The sequence below is a fragment of the Paramacrobiotus metropolitanus genome, unplaced genomic scaffold, assembly GCF_019649055.1.
Source record: "Paramacrobiotus metropolitanus isolate TYO unplaced genomic scaffold, Prichtersi_v1.0 Parri_scaffold0000050, whole genome shotgun sequence".
Lineage (NCBI taxonomy): Eukaryota > Metazoa > Tardigrada > Eutardigrada > Parachela > Macrobiotidae > Paramacrobiotus > Paramacrobiotus metropolitanus.
In genome coordinates this window covers 619701-633881 of record NW_026570270.1, presented here as the reverse complement: position 1 = coordinate 633881, position 14181 = coordinate 619701, and the positions used below count along the sequence as shown (strand labels likewise).

The 14181-nt window shown below is 43.7% G+C and overlaps 2 protein-coding genes across 2 annotated transcripts; both read left to right on the top strand.

Annotated features, from left to right (window-relative positions):
• Positions 1-1743: 1743 nt before the first annotated feature.
• On the top strand, positions 1744-2763 carry LOC129592106 (D(1)-like dopamine receptor). Its single transcript, XM_055488071.1, has one exon. It carries the CDS (start codon positions 1744-1746, stop codon positions 2761-2763), a length of 1020 nt encoding a protein of 339 aa, XP_055344046.1.
• Positions 2764-4326: 1563 nt separating this feature from the next.
• On the top strand, positions 4327-5343 carry LOC129592105 (adipokinetic hormone/corazonin-related peptide receptor variant I-like). Its single transcript, XM_055488070.1, has one exon. The coding sequence runs from the start codon at positions 4327-4329 to the stop codon at positions 5341-5343; it is 1017 nt and encodes a 338-aa protein (XP_055344045.1).
• The last annotated feature ends 8838 nt before the right edge of the window (positions 5344-14181 follow it).

Below are 14181 nucleotides of genomic sequence, written 5' to 3'. Positions count from 1 at the left end.
AAATCCGCCGTTAAAGTTGCGGGTCGCTGTTAAAAGCGAAGGTCCCCGTATAATTGGAGTAATCCGTGCGCGCTGCAGACTCTCGTTTGAGTCTGATCCGTCAGTTGAGAAAGAAAATGTCCGTGCTGTTGGGATGCTCTTCAGTGTAGAAGAGACCGAGAAAAACTGTGCTCACCAGCTGGGCAAGAATCACTTCAGTGATCCCCGTTATTCCTCAGCTGTAAGACGATGCGATCTGTGTGATCGACAGTCAATGCAGAGATTGCTTCAGCAATCTATCTGACAGTGACTGAAAAGGGTTCCAACGAGTTCTCCGTAAATGAAGCCTTCACCGTCTCCTCAAAGGTTCCGTTGAAGGAAAACCAGACGATCTGCTCACCATGTAACAGGCGAGCGCGAGGAGATCACGAGTGCACTTTATTGACAAATAAAGGGGGAACAATGCTGCGTAATAGCAGGAAAGCAAGAACAAAGCACTGATGGCTAAATAGCAAGTGATGCTGAAAGTGGTTCTTGAGCGTCTGATGGCGTGAAAGAAGCAACTGGCGGCAACCACGTGCTGTGTGCCATCAGCTGTGTGATGATGCGCAGACTGGACTCAATCCAACGCGAGCGTATGAACGCTGAGTCATACTGCGAGAGAGGAACGAGAGAGCAAGTGTGGCTCACTGTATGCGCTGCGTATATCCGCTTCAGCGGATGAGTGCAGTGCAGCAGCACACGTACGTACAGCGAGAGAGGCGATAACGGCAGTCCTGTGTGGACTGTACGCACCAGGCGCAGTCGTACGCCTCTGACATCTTCGACTATACGATAACTCTGGAAGTTCCAAAACAAGGAACTCAAATATGTCATGCATGATACATACGGTGCAAGCTAGGTAAAATTGTTGGTATGAAAGGGTAAAGTGCCGCTCACAAGTATTATTGCGATTATTTCTGGCCTAGCTGATTTGCTGACGTGTACAACCAGTTCTGCCGATACTCATATCGCGGTAAAGTCGTCAAATATTGCCACTGCATAATTTACGACTTCAAGCAGTGGAAGAATAAAATATCTGTTGCGTATGTAGTAAAAATATTTAGCATGTCTTAAAAACGCTCTTGTGCTTTTCCTTAACCTTGTTAAAACTTTTAAGCTTTAGTATAGCTACCTATGGAGGACAGACAAATTAACATAAACCACTGTATTAGAATGCGACGTATTTTCAGATTTTTGAAATATTTCCAAATAATCACTCACAGCGCAGCGAGACCGCTATGTCTGTACCTGCATTTTTGCATTTTCTTTTTTAATATTTCTAAGGGATCAAAAATTCAAATCCAGAAAGACGCGCGCAAGCCATACCATACCTTGCAATTATATAACCGAGACATAACATAACTTGCAATTAAAGAAACGACAATATGCGGCGGCGGCATAATTTTGATTATAGTTGCTCCAAAAACATTTCATCAGAGACAGTTAAGAGTAATACCGGCGTCTAATTAGAACCATTCCTGGAAGACATCATCGAGTCCTTTCAGTGCCCACTAAATTATAGCTCGTCGATTGTTCTTCAAGCACTAATTTATTTCATACTCGTCAATAGTGCATGTGCTGATGTGCAGAACAGCGAAAATCATGCAGCATTCAGCGTACAGTTTCAGCAAATTCCGTACAGATTGGAAAACACGGGTCGTATACCGCCTAAACAAAATGCACCGCAAATTTCCTGTTTAAGTTAACTTTTTCTCGGCAATAATGCAGTCTTTTTGGAACGCTACTACGATTGGGAACAGCGCAAACACATCTTACAACTTGAAGCCGGCAATCACTTTTCGACAAGGTTGGACGCCGCCGCTCATTGGTTTCACGTGTATTTCTAGTGTGTCGTTTATCCTGAACGTCATCGTGCTAATATTGCAGTTTTTACCGCAAACCCAAGTCACTCCATTTACCATTTATCTTATCGTTATCTTCGTCTACAACGCCGTCAGTCTGGCGGTCGTTCGGCCAATCAGTACCTTCACTTCATTATTCGGTGTCTGGCCGGGAGGTCACGCGCTGTGTGTGACGTATATGTACTTTCAGCGCGTAGCCAGTGTCATCCCGGTGTTGGCACACGTCCTCATCTCCATGGACCGGTTGTGGGCGATTCGCTTTCCCCTGTCGTATCGACTGCACCATCAAAGCAAGTTAACCGTAATCGCCGTGTGTTTTGCGATGCTCGGTTACGTCCATGTCGTCCCGTTCCCGGCATTTTTAATAGACTTTTTATATTACAACTCCCAGGAGAAACAAAGGACATGCCAGCAGATTACCGGCTCGGTGATCCCGTGGAATCGAGCGGATTTTATTCTGCATCGGCTGCTTCCGTTGATCATGATTGTCAGTATCTACGTTTACATAATTGTGAAGAGATGGCAGCGAAAGCGCATTACCACCACCAACGGCCCGCCAAATGAATCATCACGCGAGCAACAACCCACGGATCCCGCTATGATGCTGGGTGATGTCGCCGGTGTCTACGGAGCAGGCGCGAACGTTGGTCGGGTTCAGCACGGGTTGGTCATTCGGCGGAGACGGCGGGTCAAACCGTTTATCGTACTGACTATGACGTCCATTAGCGTTCTGATTTGCTGGATTCCAACGGATGTTTACTGGTTCGCCATGGCATATCTGGATATCCGAATGTCGGGAGTGGTTTTCACTGTAACTACGACGTTGTACTCCATACAGATGATTTTTGATCCGCTCATGTGGTTTTTTAGTTTGCGATAAAGGAACATTGATATTATAACTATCGACATTTTTACGAAGTATGTCATAATGCTCGTGCTTATTGATTCATCTGCCTGTCATTAAAATTGTTTTGGGGCGGATTATTTGTGGAGCTCACAATACTGCTTGGGGCTTTTAGATTGCTTTTGGATTTCGCTGTACAAAGCACGATTGTTTTATCCGTACATGCTATACATGGTTTAATTAACCTCAATTCCAGTGCTGATTTCATATCTGTGTCCACATAATTTTGCTTCTTTTTTAATGCTTCCAGGCAAATTCTTCGGGTATTTGCTGGAGATAATGACACGTTATAGTATTCCACTCCTTGTTTCATTGATTTTTCTATCGAGTGTTGCTGAAGGAATGCAAATGTGAAATGAACTTTGCGTGTTCGTAGCGTCGATGCACAATATCATCAGTGCGTTTTATTCGTTGTACGATGCATCAGCAGTCGAAACTTGCGGTAGGGTGTCGTTATTTCAACTACATTTTAAATAATAATATTCTGGCCTTAAACTTGTTGTTTGCTGTTTCCCGGGATTTCTGTTGTTAACCCTGTTGCGGTTGAGTAGCAGTCCGACATCAGATTTATGAAGAGTATATGAATTTTGAATGGGCTGCAAACCACAGAGCGGCAAGGAAATACACAGCATCACGCAGTGAAATGGTTGACGCACAACGGTAGAAACTGCAAATCAGACAGATCCAACCCGGTTGCGTGCATGTTAAAATTAGATTGTCTCTCGATAACAAAGGTCAACTGCGGGACGCAGACGCTGCTAAATTTTTGTATCAATGCAGTCTTAACTCTAAATGGCTTCATACACAGAGATTGACAAACGCCACATGGAAATGCAGTTTGATGCAGAACGCTCCTTAAGAATCAATGCATCCGGCCATGATCCGGGATGCGTGATTATAATATCGTTTTCGACATTTTCGTAATTTTGTTAGGCGGTGTTTCATAATGTCATATGTTCCAGTAAGTGGACTAATTTGGATCAAATTAGCCGCTAATCATATTACCGGTCACAAAGAAACTGATTCGATTACAAACTCCGGAATTTATTAGCACACGGACGTTCCACAAGGACTACATCCACTACGGCAACGGCATGTACCACTAATTAAATCTTGTCTGTAGTGTATCTGGCCTTAGCTTATTTGGGATACGCTGACTACTGCGGGTTTAGAATAATACATAATAATTATCATGTGTATGTATCTTTGTCTGCGTATTTAATTACAAGTTTAATCGAAAATTTATGTTATGCCTGCATTATGATTCACACTAGCCCCTTCAGTCAGACAAATTTCATAAATATTTCTTTCTTTCTTCCGCTCAAGGTGATCATCTAACAACACCAGCAGACGGCAGCGATATTCAGCATCGTGCTCATTCGGTATGGATTACATGCGTTTTGAAAACCGGTACATATAGCTGGATCTGCCAAGGCTATCAGTAGCTGAGCTACTGTTCAGTGTTACAATCTGTGAAGACTCCTCGTTAATACGGTATTTCATGGCATCAGTAACTGTTATTACCTCTTGTTGACAGCTATGAACCGCTTCAACTTCAGCAACACTACCTTTTGGAATACGAGCAATTTGGTGGAGAGTTACAACATCACCCGCGCCGCTTTATTTAATCCAGGATGGACACCGCTGCTTATTGAGGTGACGGTCGTCACTTGCATATCTTTCATGCTAAACCTGGCGGCGTTAATATTACAATTTCTACCGCAAACCCAAATCACGTCCTTTGCCATTTATTTAATTGTCATCTGCTCTAGCAACGTGGTATACTTAGCCGTGGTCAGACCGATCGGCACACTGAGCTCCTTGACGAACACATGGACGGGAGGCCACTCCTTGTGCGTCATTTTCCTGTACTTTCAGAAAGTCGTCAGCGTCATTCCCGTTCTGGCCCATGTGCTGATTTCTATCAACCGTCTATGGGCTATTAAATATCCCATGTCCTACCGGCAGCACCACCATAAAAAGGTCGCAATTTTATTGTGTTTGACGATGATTGGTTATGTGCATCTGGTACCATTCCCGGCGTTCCTCGTTGATTTTTTTTACTGTAATCCACCGGAGAAACAACGTGGCTGCCAGCCGATCACCGGCTCGATGATACACTGGAGCCGGACCGATTTTGTGCTGCACCGACTGATTCCGCTGGTGTTTATCGTCGGTGTATATATATACATTATTGTTAGACGCTGGCAGAGACGACGTGAAGTGACCGATCAGGATGCGGGAAATCGTGGGTCCAGCCAGAACTGTACCAGCGCACGCACGGCCGTTCTAGCAGCCGCGGAACGGGCCAGAGCGGGGACATGGAGAACCAGACCGATGACGGGTGTTATTAGAAGGAGACGGGTAAAACCGTTTATTGTGCTGACTATGACGTCCGTAAGCGTGCTGATCTGCTGGATTCCGGCGGATGTGTACTGGTTTGCCATGGTGTATTTGGATGTTCGATTGTCGAGTGCGGTGTTCAGTGTCGCAACGACACTGTATTCTGTTCAAATGATTTTTGATCCGCTGATGTGGTTTTTCAGTTTACGATAAAATTTCTAAAGAACCTCAGTGCTTCACTTCTTGTTGCGATGTAATTCTGCCATGCTTATCACTGGCTAAAACTGCAAAACTTTGTCCTCTGTAAAACAAAGAACGAGAAACACCGTAACAATATCAAGACCTGGTTCCGGTTGAGCAAACAGCGTCCTCAACAACATAAAAACAGAGAAGCATTACCTCGCTGAATAAGTAAAGAAAAATAAGCAGGTTGCAAGTTACAACACGCATGTAGTCTGGTGGCACTCCAGTGTTGCCGGCGGAGAAAACTTAAGGCTCATGATCACAACGTCACAAGTAGTTTTAATTTAGGCGTCTTATGTTTGATCTTTTGCTGCACCGGAATGCGACAAATTAGGCACGAAACGGCCTTTTTGGAACATCCTTCGAAGGAGGCCAGGTATAAATACATTCATTTGGCACAAATACTACTCTATTCGTTTGGGGCTATCGTCGCATGTTCGTAGTGGCGAATCTAGGCTCTTTTTTACGGGGGGGGAGGCGAGACCATAAAGAATTATAAAATTATAATAATTTATTTTCAAGACACAGTAAATATTCCATATTCTTTATTTCGCTGATTCAACGTGTAATGGGCGTTGGGTGGATCTCATTTGCGCTGGTTTTCTGAATACCTGATTAACGTTTCGTCAACCTTCAAGCGAAGCTGACGACGACTCGGAAAATACTCCGCTATAGTTGCTCGAAATTAACGTACACGAAGAAAATAATTGTACACAGAGCTCATATGTATATATACTGTAATATTGACATGCTATGCGGAAGTCGCACCGCGACAACCGCACTAGATGACCAAACCTACTCAATCGGTAGAGTGGGAATATGCTCTGGACTCCGTAAGTGGTACTACTGCCTACTTCCGCTAGGTACGAGCGGATTGCTGTGCCTAACGAAAGTTACCGAAACCCAAACACTCAGGAACTTCCCAAATGTTTAATCACCAAACTGAACGAACGAACAAACAGAACAGAACAGAACGAGATACGAACTTCCTTCTAACCTAGAGTCACACGACCTTTCAGCTAGAAACAAGCTCACAGATTTAGTTGAAGTCAGAAACTTCAGACTGATTAGTTAAACCAGAATCGTGAATGCAATTAGCGATCAAATGCGTTAGATAAGAACAGCAAGCCATACGTAACGGAACAGACAACACGTACGTCATAACACGTACGTCATACGCGCAATCTATGCATAGCGCGTTACCCCCACTGCTACAGAATTAACGTCCGCGTTAATCAAAGCAAACAAACAAACAAAAACCAAAATCAAAGACAATTCGAAATCCAGGAAAGTACCGTAATCCTGGGAGATCCTTTTCATCATTCGCGTGTGGAATCCGGGGTCTGACGGGGGTTCGAATGGAGGTCCAAGTTGATGAAGTTGGTGTTCCGTCCAAGTTCTCCGAAGTTCCTGGTTCCATGCGCGTCCAGTATCATCAGTCCATCCAAACATTTTGCATCCAGGTAAGGTTTTCATCCATCCTCTCCCTCCGAAGAGCTCGAAGATCCGCAATCCGTCCGGCCAGACACATCAGAAATGGCAATCATTCTGATAAACACTGGCCACAGCCAATCATTCAAAAACACAGATCAGAACGTGTAAATACCGTTCATTTATCAGCATCTTCAGTAAAATGAAAAGTGGATAATTAATGTCCACTAATTACTGGCAATTACCTCCACTGCAAATTTCCACTTGCAGTCAAACGATCAAACACGGTCAATCACAACCAGATCACAAGAACCGATACGATTGCATGGTTCTTCACAAATATCAAACAAAACATAACCAGTATCATTCAAGATTAATTTCCGGATGAACGATTCGAATCCTAACTGGTTTATAAACATCCAGTTATCAAAATCAAAGCAGACAGTAACTGCTGATAACTGCAGAATTAAAATGATTTTAAAGTCATTTTTGCAGAAATCAAACACTGCACCGCAGCACAGCGTTTTCATGCACGTAGCTACCACACCGGCGGATACGGCACATAACACAGTACTCGATTAATGAGTACTTATTTTTCCCACACAACCAGTTTTTGTAACTTCCTTATATTTCAACAATCAGCATCCCCTTTTTGCTGATAAATCCTGCGGTTATGAGTAAAAGCAAGTTACACCGTAAGTACACCACCGACAAAAGAACAGCGGACTCATAACGTAGCAGCCAAAACTTAAACATGAGCACTACATTGTTCACATTGTGCTTCGATTTTCCACAATTCAGCATTTATTCCAGGCCAGTAATAGTTCCGCAAAACATACTTACGGACTGACCAGTAATCAAGCAAATTACCAGCATGAAAACTTTCATAGCAGTCTCGTAACAAGTCCTGACGGCTAAATTCCGGTACGACTACACGGTGTCTACCGTACGTACCGCCCTTGCTACGGTACACAATTCCACGATAAACATGAAATCCTTCCATGTTCTCTTTTTCATCCCGACTCATCTCCGCCTCGGGATTCTCGATCAAATACTTTAAGCGCTTCACATAAGCACTACCACTTTGCTTCCGACGCCAACCCATACGAGCCTGAGCACCCCCACTGCGAAGCGAATGCCCTGTCGGACGGCGTATCGAGCTGAACTGAACCTGAGCGGCATCGCCCCCACTGCAAGTTTGCTTCCGTGCAGTAAATTCTTGTGCATGTTTATCCTGCACAGTAAAGGAATTCACTTCCGGCCTACGCATCAAAAACGATCCCAAATTATTGCTTTCGGGATTCTTTCCCATCGACTTCTTCATCATGTAAGCCTTAATCACCTGATTCGGTGGTTCAGCAGTCACAGGCTTGCGAGGTCCCGTGCTGGTGCACTTCTTTCCCACATGCGCACCATGGCATTTAAAACAAATCGGCTGTCCGTCTGGAAAATACCACTTTGCGTAATTAATGGTAACCTGCTTACCATTATCAGCTGCACTTCCTTCGGATTTCTTCGCCTCATTACTGGCAGCCTTAACTGCACTGCTATCTGTCTCACTTGGCTTCCTGTCAACGAACTGTTTCGAATCAGAGTAACCAGAAATAGGGTTACTATTACGCAGTTTATACTGCAGCTTCAATTCTGACAAAAATTCTTCAACATCAGCCACTCTTTTCTCCTCCATGTACTTGAACCAAAAGAAACGGTTCTTCTTTAAACCCTGCTTCAGATAATACACACGTTCAGATTCGTTCAGATCTAACTTCTTGAACGACGTAGTGAACCAATCCACATACGAGTTCGGTGTATCGTCACTACCAAAATGACGATCAGCAATTTTATCACGAACAGCCATTAAATCTTTCTCATCCGAGAAATGTTCCCGGATCATCTTCTTCCATTCAGACCACTTCAACTTTTTATTAAAATCGTACTTATCGAGATACCAAGTAAGCGCCGTACCAGTAAGACAGCGCGACAGGCACTTACTGATGACGTCACCATCAGACCAACTGTTGTGGTTTTTACAATTATTCACACTCTGGATAAACTGTTCCACCTTATTTGTATCTGTCTTCCCATCAAACGTCTCAGGATACATTGTATCCGTCCTGAATGCACCTTTTATAGCAGTCGTAAACTTATCCATATCAAACGGAGCGGAAACAGTACCACCGCCCTTGGCCTCCTGTTCCTTTAAACGACGATCAAGTTCAGCAACCTTTGCTTCCATCTTACTCAAAGCAGTCGTACTGACTTCTGATATCGTTGGTGAGGGACTACGCGACTCACCCAAACATTCCTGCATATTGTGGACACGCTCACGCAAGTTCAGAAAATCTTCCAGCTTCTGGGTTTCTTTGACTACAAAGGCAGGCTTATGAACAACACTGTACAGCTTTCGTACAGGTTCGGCCATATCCTGTGCTACTGCGCTGCGTCGACCTGCTTCAACATGCGGGACAAAGTTGACGTCATCTTTTACTGAATGGCGTCTATCAATTCGATCAACTTTCCACTTATCAACAGCAACATTAAATGCTGCTTGTTCAGCCAGAAAACTCGCATACTTTTTATTCAAGGCAGCTGTGCCTTGTTGAAAACTTTTTTGCGCCTGCTGCTTCTCCAGCTGGAATTTCTGTCTCTCCAGTTGAAGCTTCTCGCTTCTTTGTTTACATGCTCGAACGCGTCCTGCATCAACTTTGCGTCTCGCGTCCGCATAACAGTAAGCAACTTTACATCATCCGTCAACTTCTTTCGATGATCAACACTATCATCGTATTTTTCGACCAAATCGTTATACTTTAAAGCTAGTGCATGATATTGCACCCTTTCTGCATCCAACTCTTTACGTAACTGATCAACCACAGCCGCGGTTGATGACTCATCGCTTTCTTTGCCAAGCTTCTGACTGTAATGCAAATCAGCGCCCTTATGACGCTGATCAATAGCAGCCAGTTCCGTATCGCTATCTTCATTATCTCCAGTAACAACAGCTGAATAATCTGGAGCATTATTAATTTGCTCCAAAACCTTATTCATTTCTGTCAGGTCCAGTTGTTGAGTTACCGTGGTATCTTTCACAGTACCACTCAAACCACTGGCCCACAGAGCATCGCTCTCACTTACTGCAGCTTGCACACCGCTTTGCTGCACATGCGACCCTGGATGAGTTTTACTGCTACCTGATGCAGACTGATCAGGCTTTTTGTTGGCAAGATACTGCATCCATTTGCCATGCAGTTCAGTGCCATACTGCTGATCGTAATCATGCAAGGTCAGATGGATCGTTCTACGGGCGGGAATCTTCCTTCCTGCCTGAATCCACTGATCATAACCTCCTGGTTTTTTACCACCATTAAGGTCATATTCAACCCATTCTTGGCTTAATTCTCCAGTACGTGGGAGAACAATTTCCCACTTCTTATAGAAATCACCAACCTTTTCGTCTTCAGGTAGAAACCACTGCACAGTTGGCGGGTATAAATAATCCGCCTTCTTTAACATGGCTTCAAACTCATCAACATTTATCATCCCTTTTCGACGGGACGGTTTACTTTTGCCAGTTGACGGCTCTTCTACACCGTCCTCCTGTCCAGCGGTTAATGCTGATGGTTCAATCACTGTACCATCCATTGCACCTGCTTGACAAACAACAGACAAGTAATCCAGGTCACCGAACCCGGATGTAAGTCTGCTACACGAATAACAGGGCTTACGCCACCACTTCTCAGTACAGTCAGTACTATTTACCAGTACGAGTACAGTATACGGACTCCCGTCCAGCACCTGGTTCGCACTTAGGAACCGTGCCTCGCGCAACCCTCTAAGGTCACTGCGGTACACACTGCGGTCTAGCACCTGGTTCTCACTTAGGAACCTTGCCTCACGGGATTCTCTGAGAATCCACGTGGTCAAGCAACATAACCACACAAAACGCCAAAAACCAATACCACTTACCAGACGATCCAGATTCCCAGGGGTTGTTAAAATCCGTTGGGCGCCATGACATGCTATGCGGAAGTCGCACCGCGACAACCGCACTAGATGACCAAACCTACTCAATCGGTAGAGTGGGAATATGCTCTGGACTCCGTAAGTGGTACTACTGCCTACTTCCGCTAGGTACGAGCGGATTGCTGTGCCTAACGAAAGTTACCGAAACCCAAACACTCAGGAACTTCCCAAATGTTTAATCACCAAACTGAACGAACGAACAAACAGAACAGAACAGAACGAGATACGAACTTCCTTCTAACCTAGAGTCACACGACCTTTCAGCTAGAAACAAGCTCACAGATTTAGTTGAAGTCAGAAACTTCAGACTGATTAGTTAAACCAGAATCGTGAATGCAATTAGCGATCAAATGCGTTAGATAAGAACAGCAAGCCATACGTAACGGAACAGACAACACGTACGTCATAACACGTACGTCATACGCGCAATCTATGCATAGCGCGTTAATATCATATAAACAGAGCCAATGGTACAGTACCACCAGTCACTAGTACTTCACTAAGATCACTGTGCTTTTCAATTTTCATACCATTTACCAAGTGCCTCCCGTGTGGTAGAATAGGCTGTTTCTGTAGAAAAAAATGCTAAAATCAGTACAAGACATGTTGTCCAGCTTGTGCCTAGCATGATTCGGGGTTTGTGGTAAAAGAGCTGTGTTTTACATAACACAGAAACGCACGATATTTGCATTGCAGTATTGTACAGAGCAGATTATAAGATATTTTAACAGTAAAGGTTGTAAAACTGAAAAATTACAAGTATATATCCGATCTTGTAAATTCAAATTTCAAATATGTGCTTTTATGAGTGATATCTAGTCTGCTAGTAAATACGTAGGGTAGTAAACTTGTACGGGTGTATTTTGTCAGTGATACCATATTACCAGTTCAGGCAGCAGTCATCACTACTAGTGAGTCGGCGATGTCCGCCTGGGGAAGCAACCGGGCGCCGTAAACTCACTACTGTATGAAGAGCGCTTCTGCTTATGCACGCTTTTGGATTCTACGCTTATGCACTTTCTTCACTGTTAAATGTCAGCGAAGGTCGCCTGCTCAGATAATGCCAACGAAGCTGATGTGCTCAACCAGAAGCGGAAAAGAGGGGAGCGAGACCACAAATTTCCTCGCGCAACAGAATCCAGTAGCGACCCGCATGATAGCCCCAGCTCTTCGTTCCAAGACGGAATACCGGTGGAGGAAGCCCTGGAACAACTGAATATGCTGGTATATTTTTTGAGAAAAACGTGTTCTTATCATTAGAACTTTTAGCCCGAAGTATGAAGATCAGTAAAACGCAGATGTATTTAATTCCATTGTTACTTGTCTTCTATTGCAGTCTGCATTAGGCCAAAAGGCAAGCTTTGAAACAGAGCAAGCAAAACTGCAGAAATTCAGTTGTTCTAATGTTCTGCTAGCGTTTCCAGTTCATTGTAATTACAAAAAGGAGCTTTTCGTGACTTTCGTTTGCATTGGTTGACTTATCGATCTCGTAAAAGTGATAAACCACGAGGTTTCTCCAAAATATGATACGTACTTACTTAATACCGCAGTTATCCGACTTGTGGCATTGCGCGGTGAACAGTTCGAGCATGGACGGGAGTCACAGGACATAGTCACATAGACGTGACTTTTCGTTTCGCAGGATTATTCCGAGCGACCCGACACGAAAGTGCTGGAAACGACCATAATTCCTCACAAAATTATTGTTCGCAAAACGAAACGGGCGAACCATGTGCTTGTTATGGGAACCGTATCGGTAAGAGCGTAGGTAACAGGGCTCCTAACAGCAAATCTGGCAGATGTTGCCCGTTTTTTGTTCTGCGCGATCATTTTGTTAACTAATACTAATAATACGATAGCAGCAGGCGGATAGCTATTATTATGTCTGTAAGTTGCCTCTTATAATCTGCAGTATGGCCGCAGTCCTATCAAGTGTCCGTATGGGACCACAACCAACGGCTGTGAGAAAGCAGAGTTCACGTCGACGGATAGTCTGAAGGCACATCTGGAAATCAATGTGCAGATCAATCTGTTGTGTCCCTGTCCGGCGGAATGCAATGGAAATGTGGAATGTCCGGTTGCCGTTTATGATCAGTACTCAGGAACGTATCTGGACCATCATTTAATAGCGGCTCATGAACCGTTTTACGACAGACTACAATTATTGCTGTGCTGCGTGGGTACTGATGATAATAGCCAGGATGATATTGACGCATTTATGGAGAAAAATGATTTGGTATGATCGCTGCACAGAATACAAAAACCGATAGTTCCCTAAACGAAAATTGTTTACAAATACAAAAACAGCGTTGCTTGGACGGGCCATTAGCATACTAGTGATCAGTGGGAGAAGTTTTTGTGGTGGTTGGTTCAGGCCTTTAGGGCACTTGCCGTCGTTACCGTCAAGTTCAGATGCGCCAGAGGACAGAGAAGCTAGGGTAGTACTGGTCTTCTCGAAAGCAAGAACTAAAAATTATTCGTATATTACGAAGTATTAGAAGGAGTATCCGGTATCTGTAAAACTTAAACCCCACCCATACTGGTTTTGTCGGTAGAATACTCTTTTATGATTTTATCTACAGCTGGATGTGTTAGCCATCTCTTATAGGAAGACGGTGAAGCTGAAGGAAGTAAGTAAACTTTTTCGTCTACTAGAAGAAAAAGTTCAGTTGTTAGTATTCGCACAGTTGTCATTGCCTGGATCTGGAAGCCGCATTGGTTCGCTGTAGCACGTTTTATCTCATAATTCGTGTGATCCGTGCATGAATCTCCTTCTCACCTGAATAAGCTGAAATTAAAAACAAAGACCCTCCAAGATGAGCACTTTAAACTAAATGATAGGGATTTCCGGTGCATAACGCGCAGTTGAAACCGCGCGGTGTGGCAGCGTAATTCGGCTTACTCAAGAAGTTTTTGAAGGCTGCACTTCTTTTGACTTTTAGTTTTTCGCCCGAAGAAGTGATTTTTTTTAAATTTTTCTATGAAACCCTAAAGAAATCAAAGAACAAATTAAGTACGAATATCATTGTGAGTGTTTAATTGATGTTTTGAAGTACATATACTAATAAATTTTTGTAAAGGAAGTAAATCCAACCGATTCTGCCTGCGCGCCGCAAATAAACGCACTTGACGCAAATGAACAAAATAGAGCATGTAATTGAGCAAGCTTTAATTTCATTTGTTAATAACTTGGGTACTCTACTCGTAATTGTTCCGGTTATTTGGCGCTCTAGTTTTATGCAGTCTGCTTATTCTTCCTTAATCAGACAGGTTGGTAGTAATGTGGTTATCGTTACCAGGTATTAATCGGTTTTAACTCACGTTTCGAAAACAGAGAACGGAAGATCTAGATTATCT

What these genes read in the sequence shown, in the direction of transcription:
- LOC129592106 (XM_055488071.1), top strand. Translation starts at nt 1,744, where the DNA reads ATGCAGTCTTTTTGGAACGCTACTACGATTGGGAACAGCGCAAACACA.
- LOC129592105 (XM_055488070.1), top strand. Translation starts at nt 4,327, where the DNA reads ATGAACCGCTTCAACTTCAGCAACACTACCTTTTGGAATACGAGCAAT.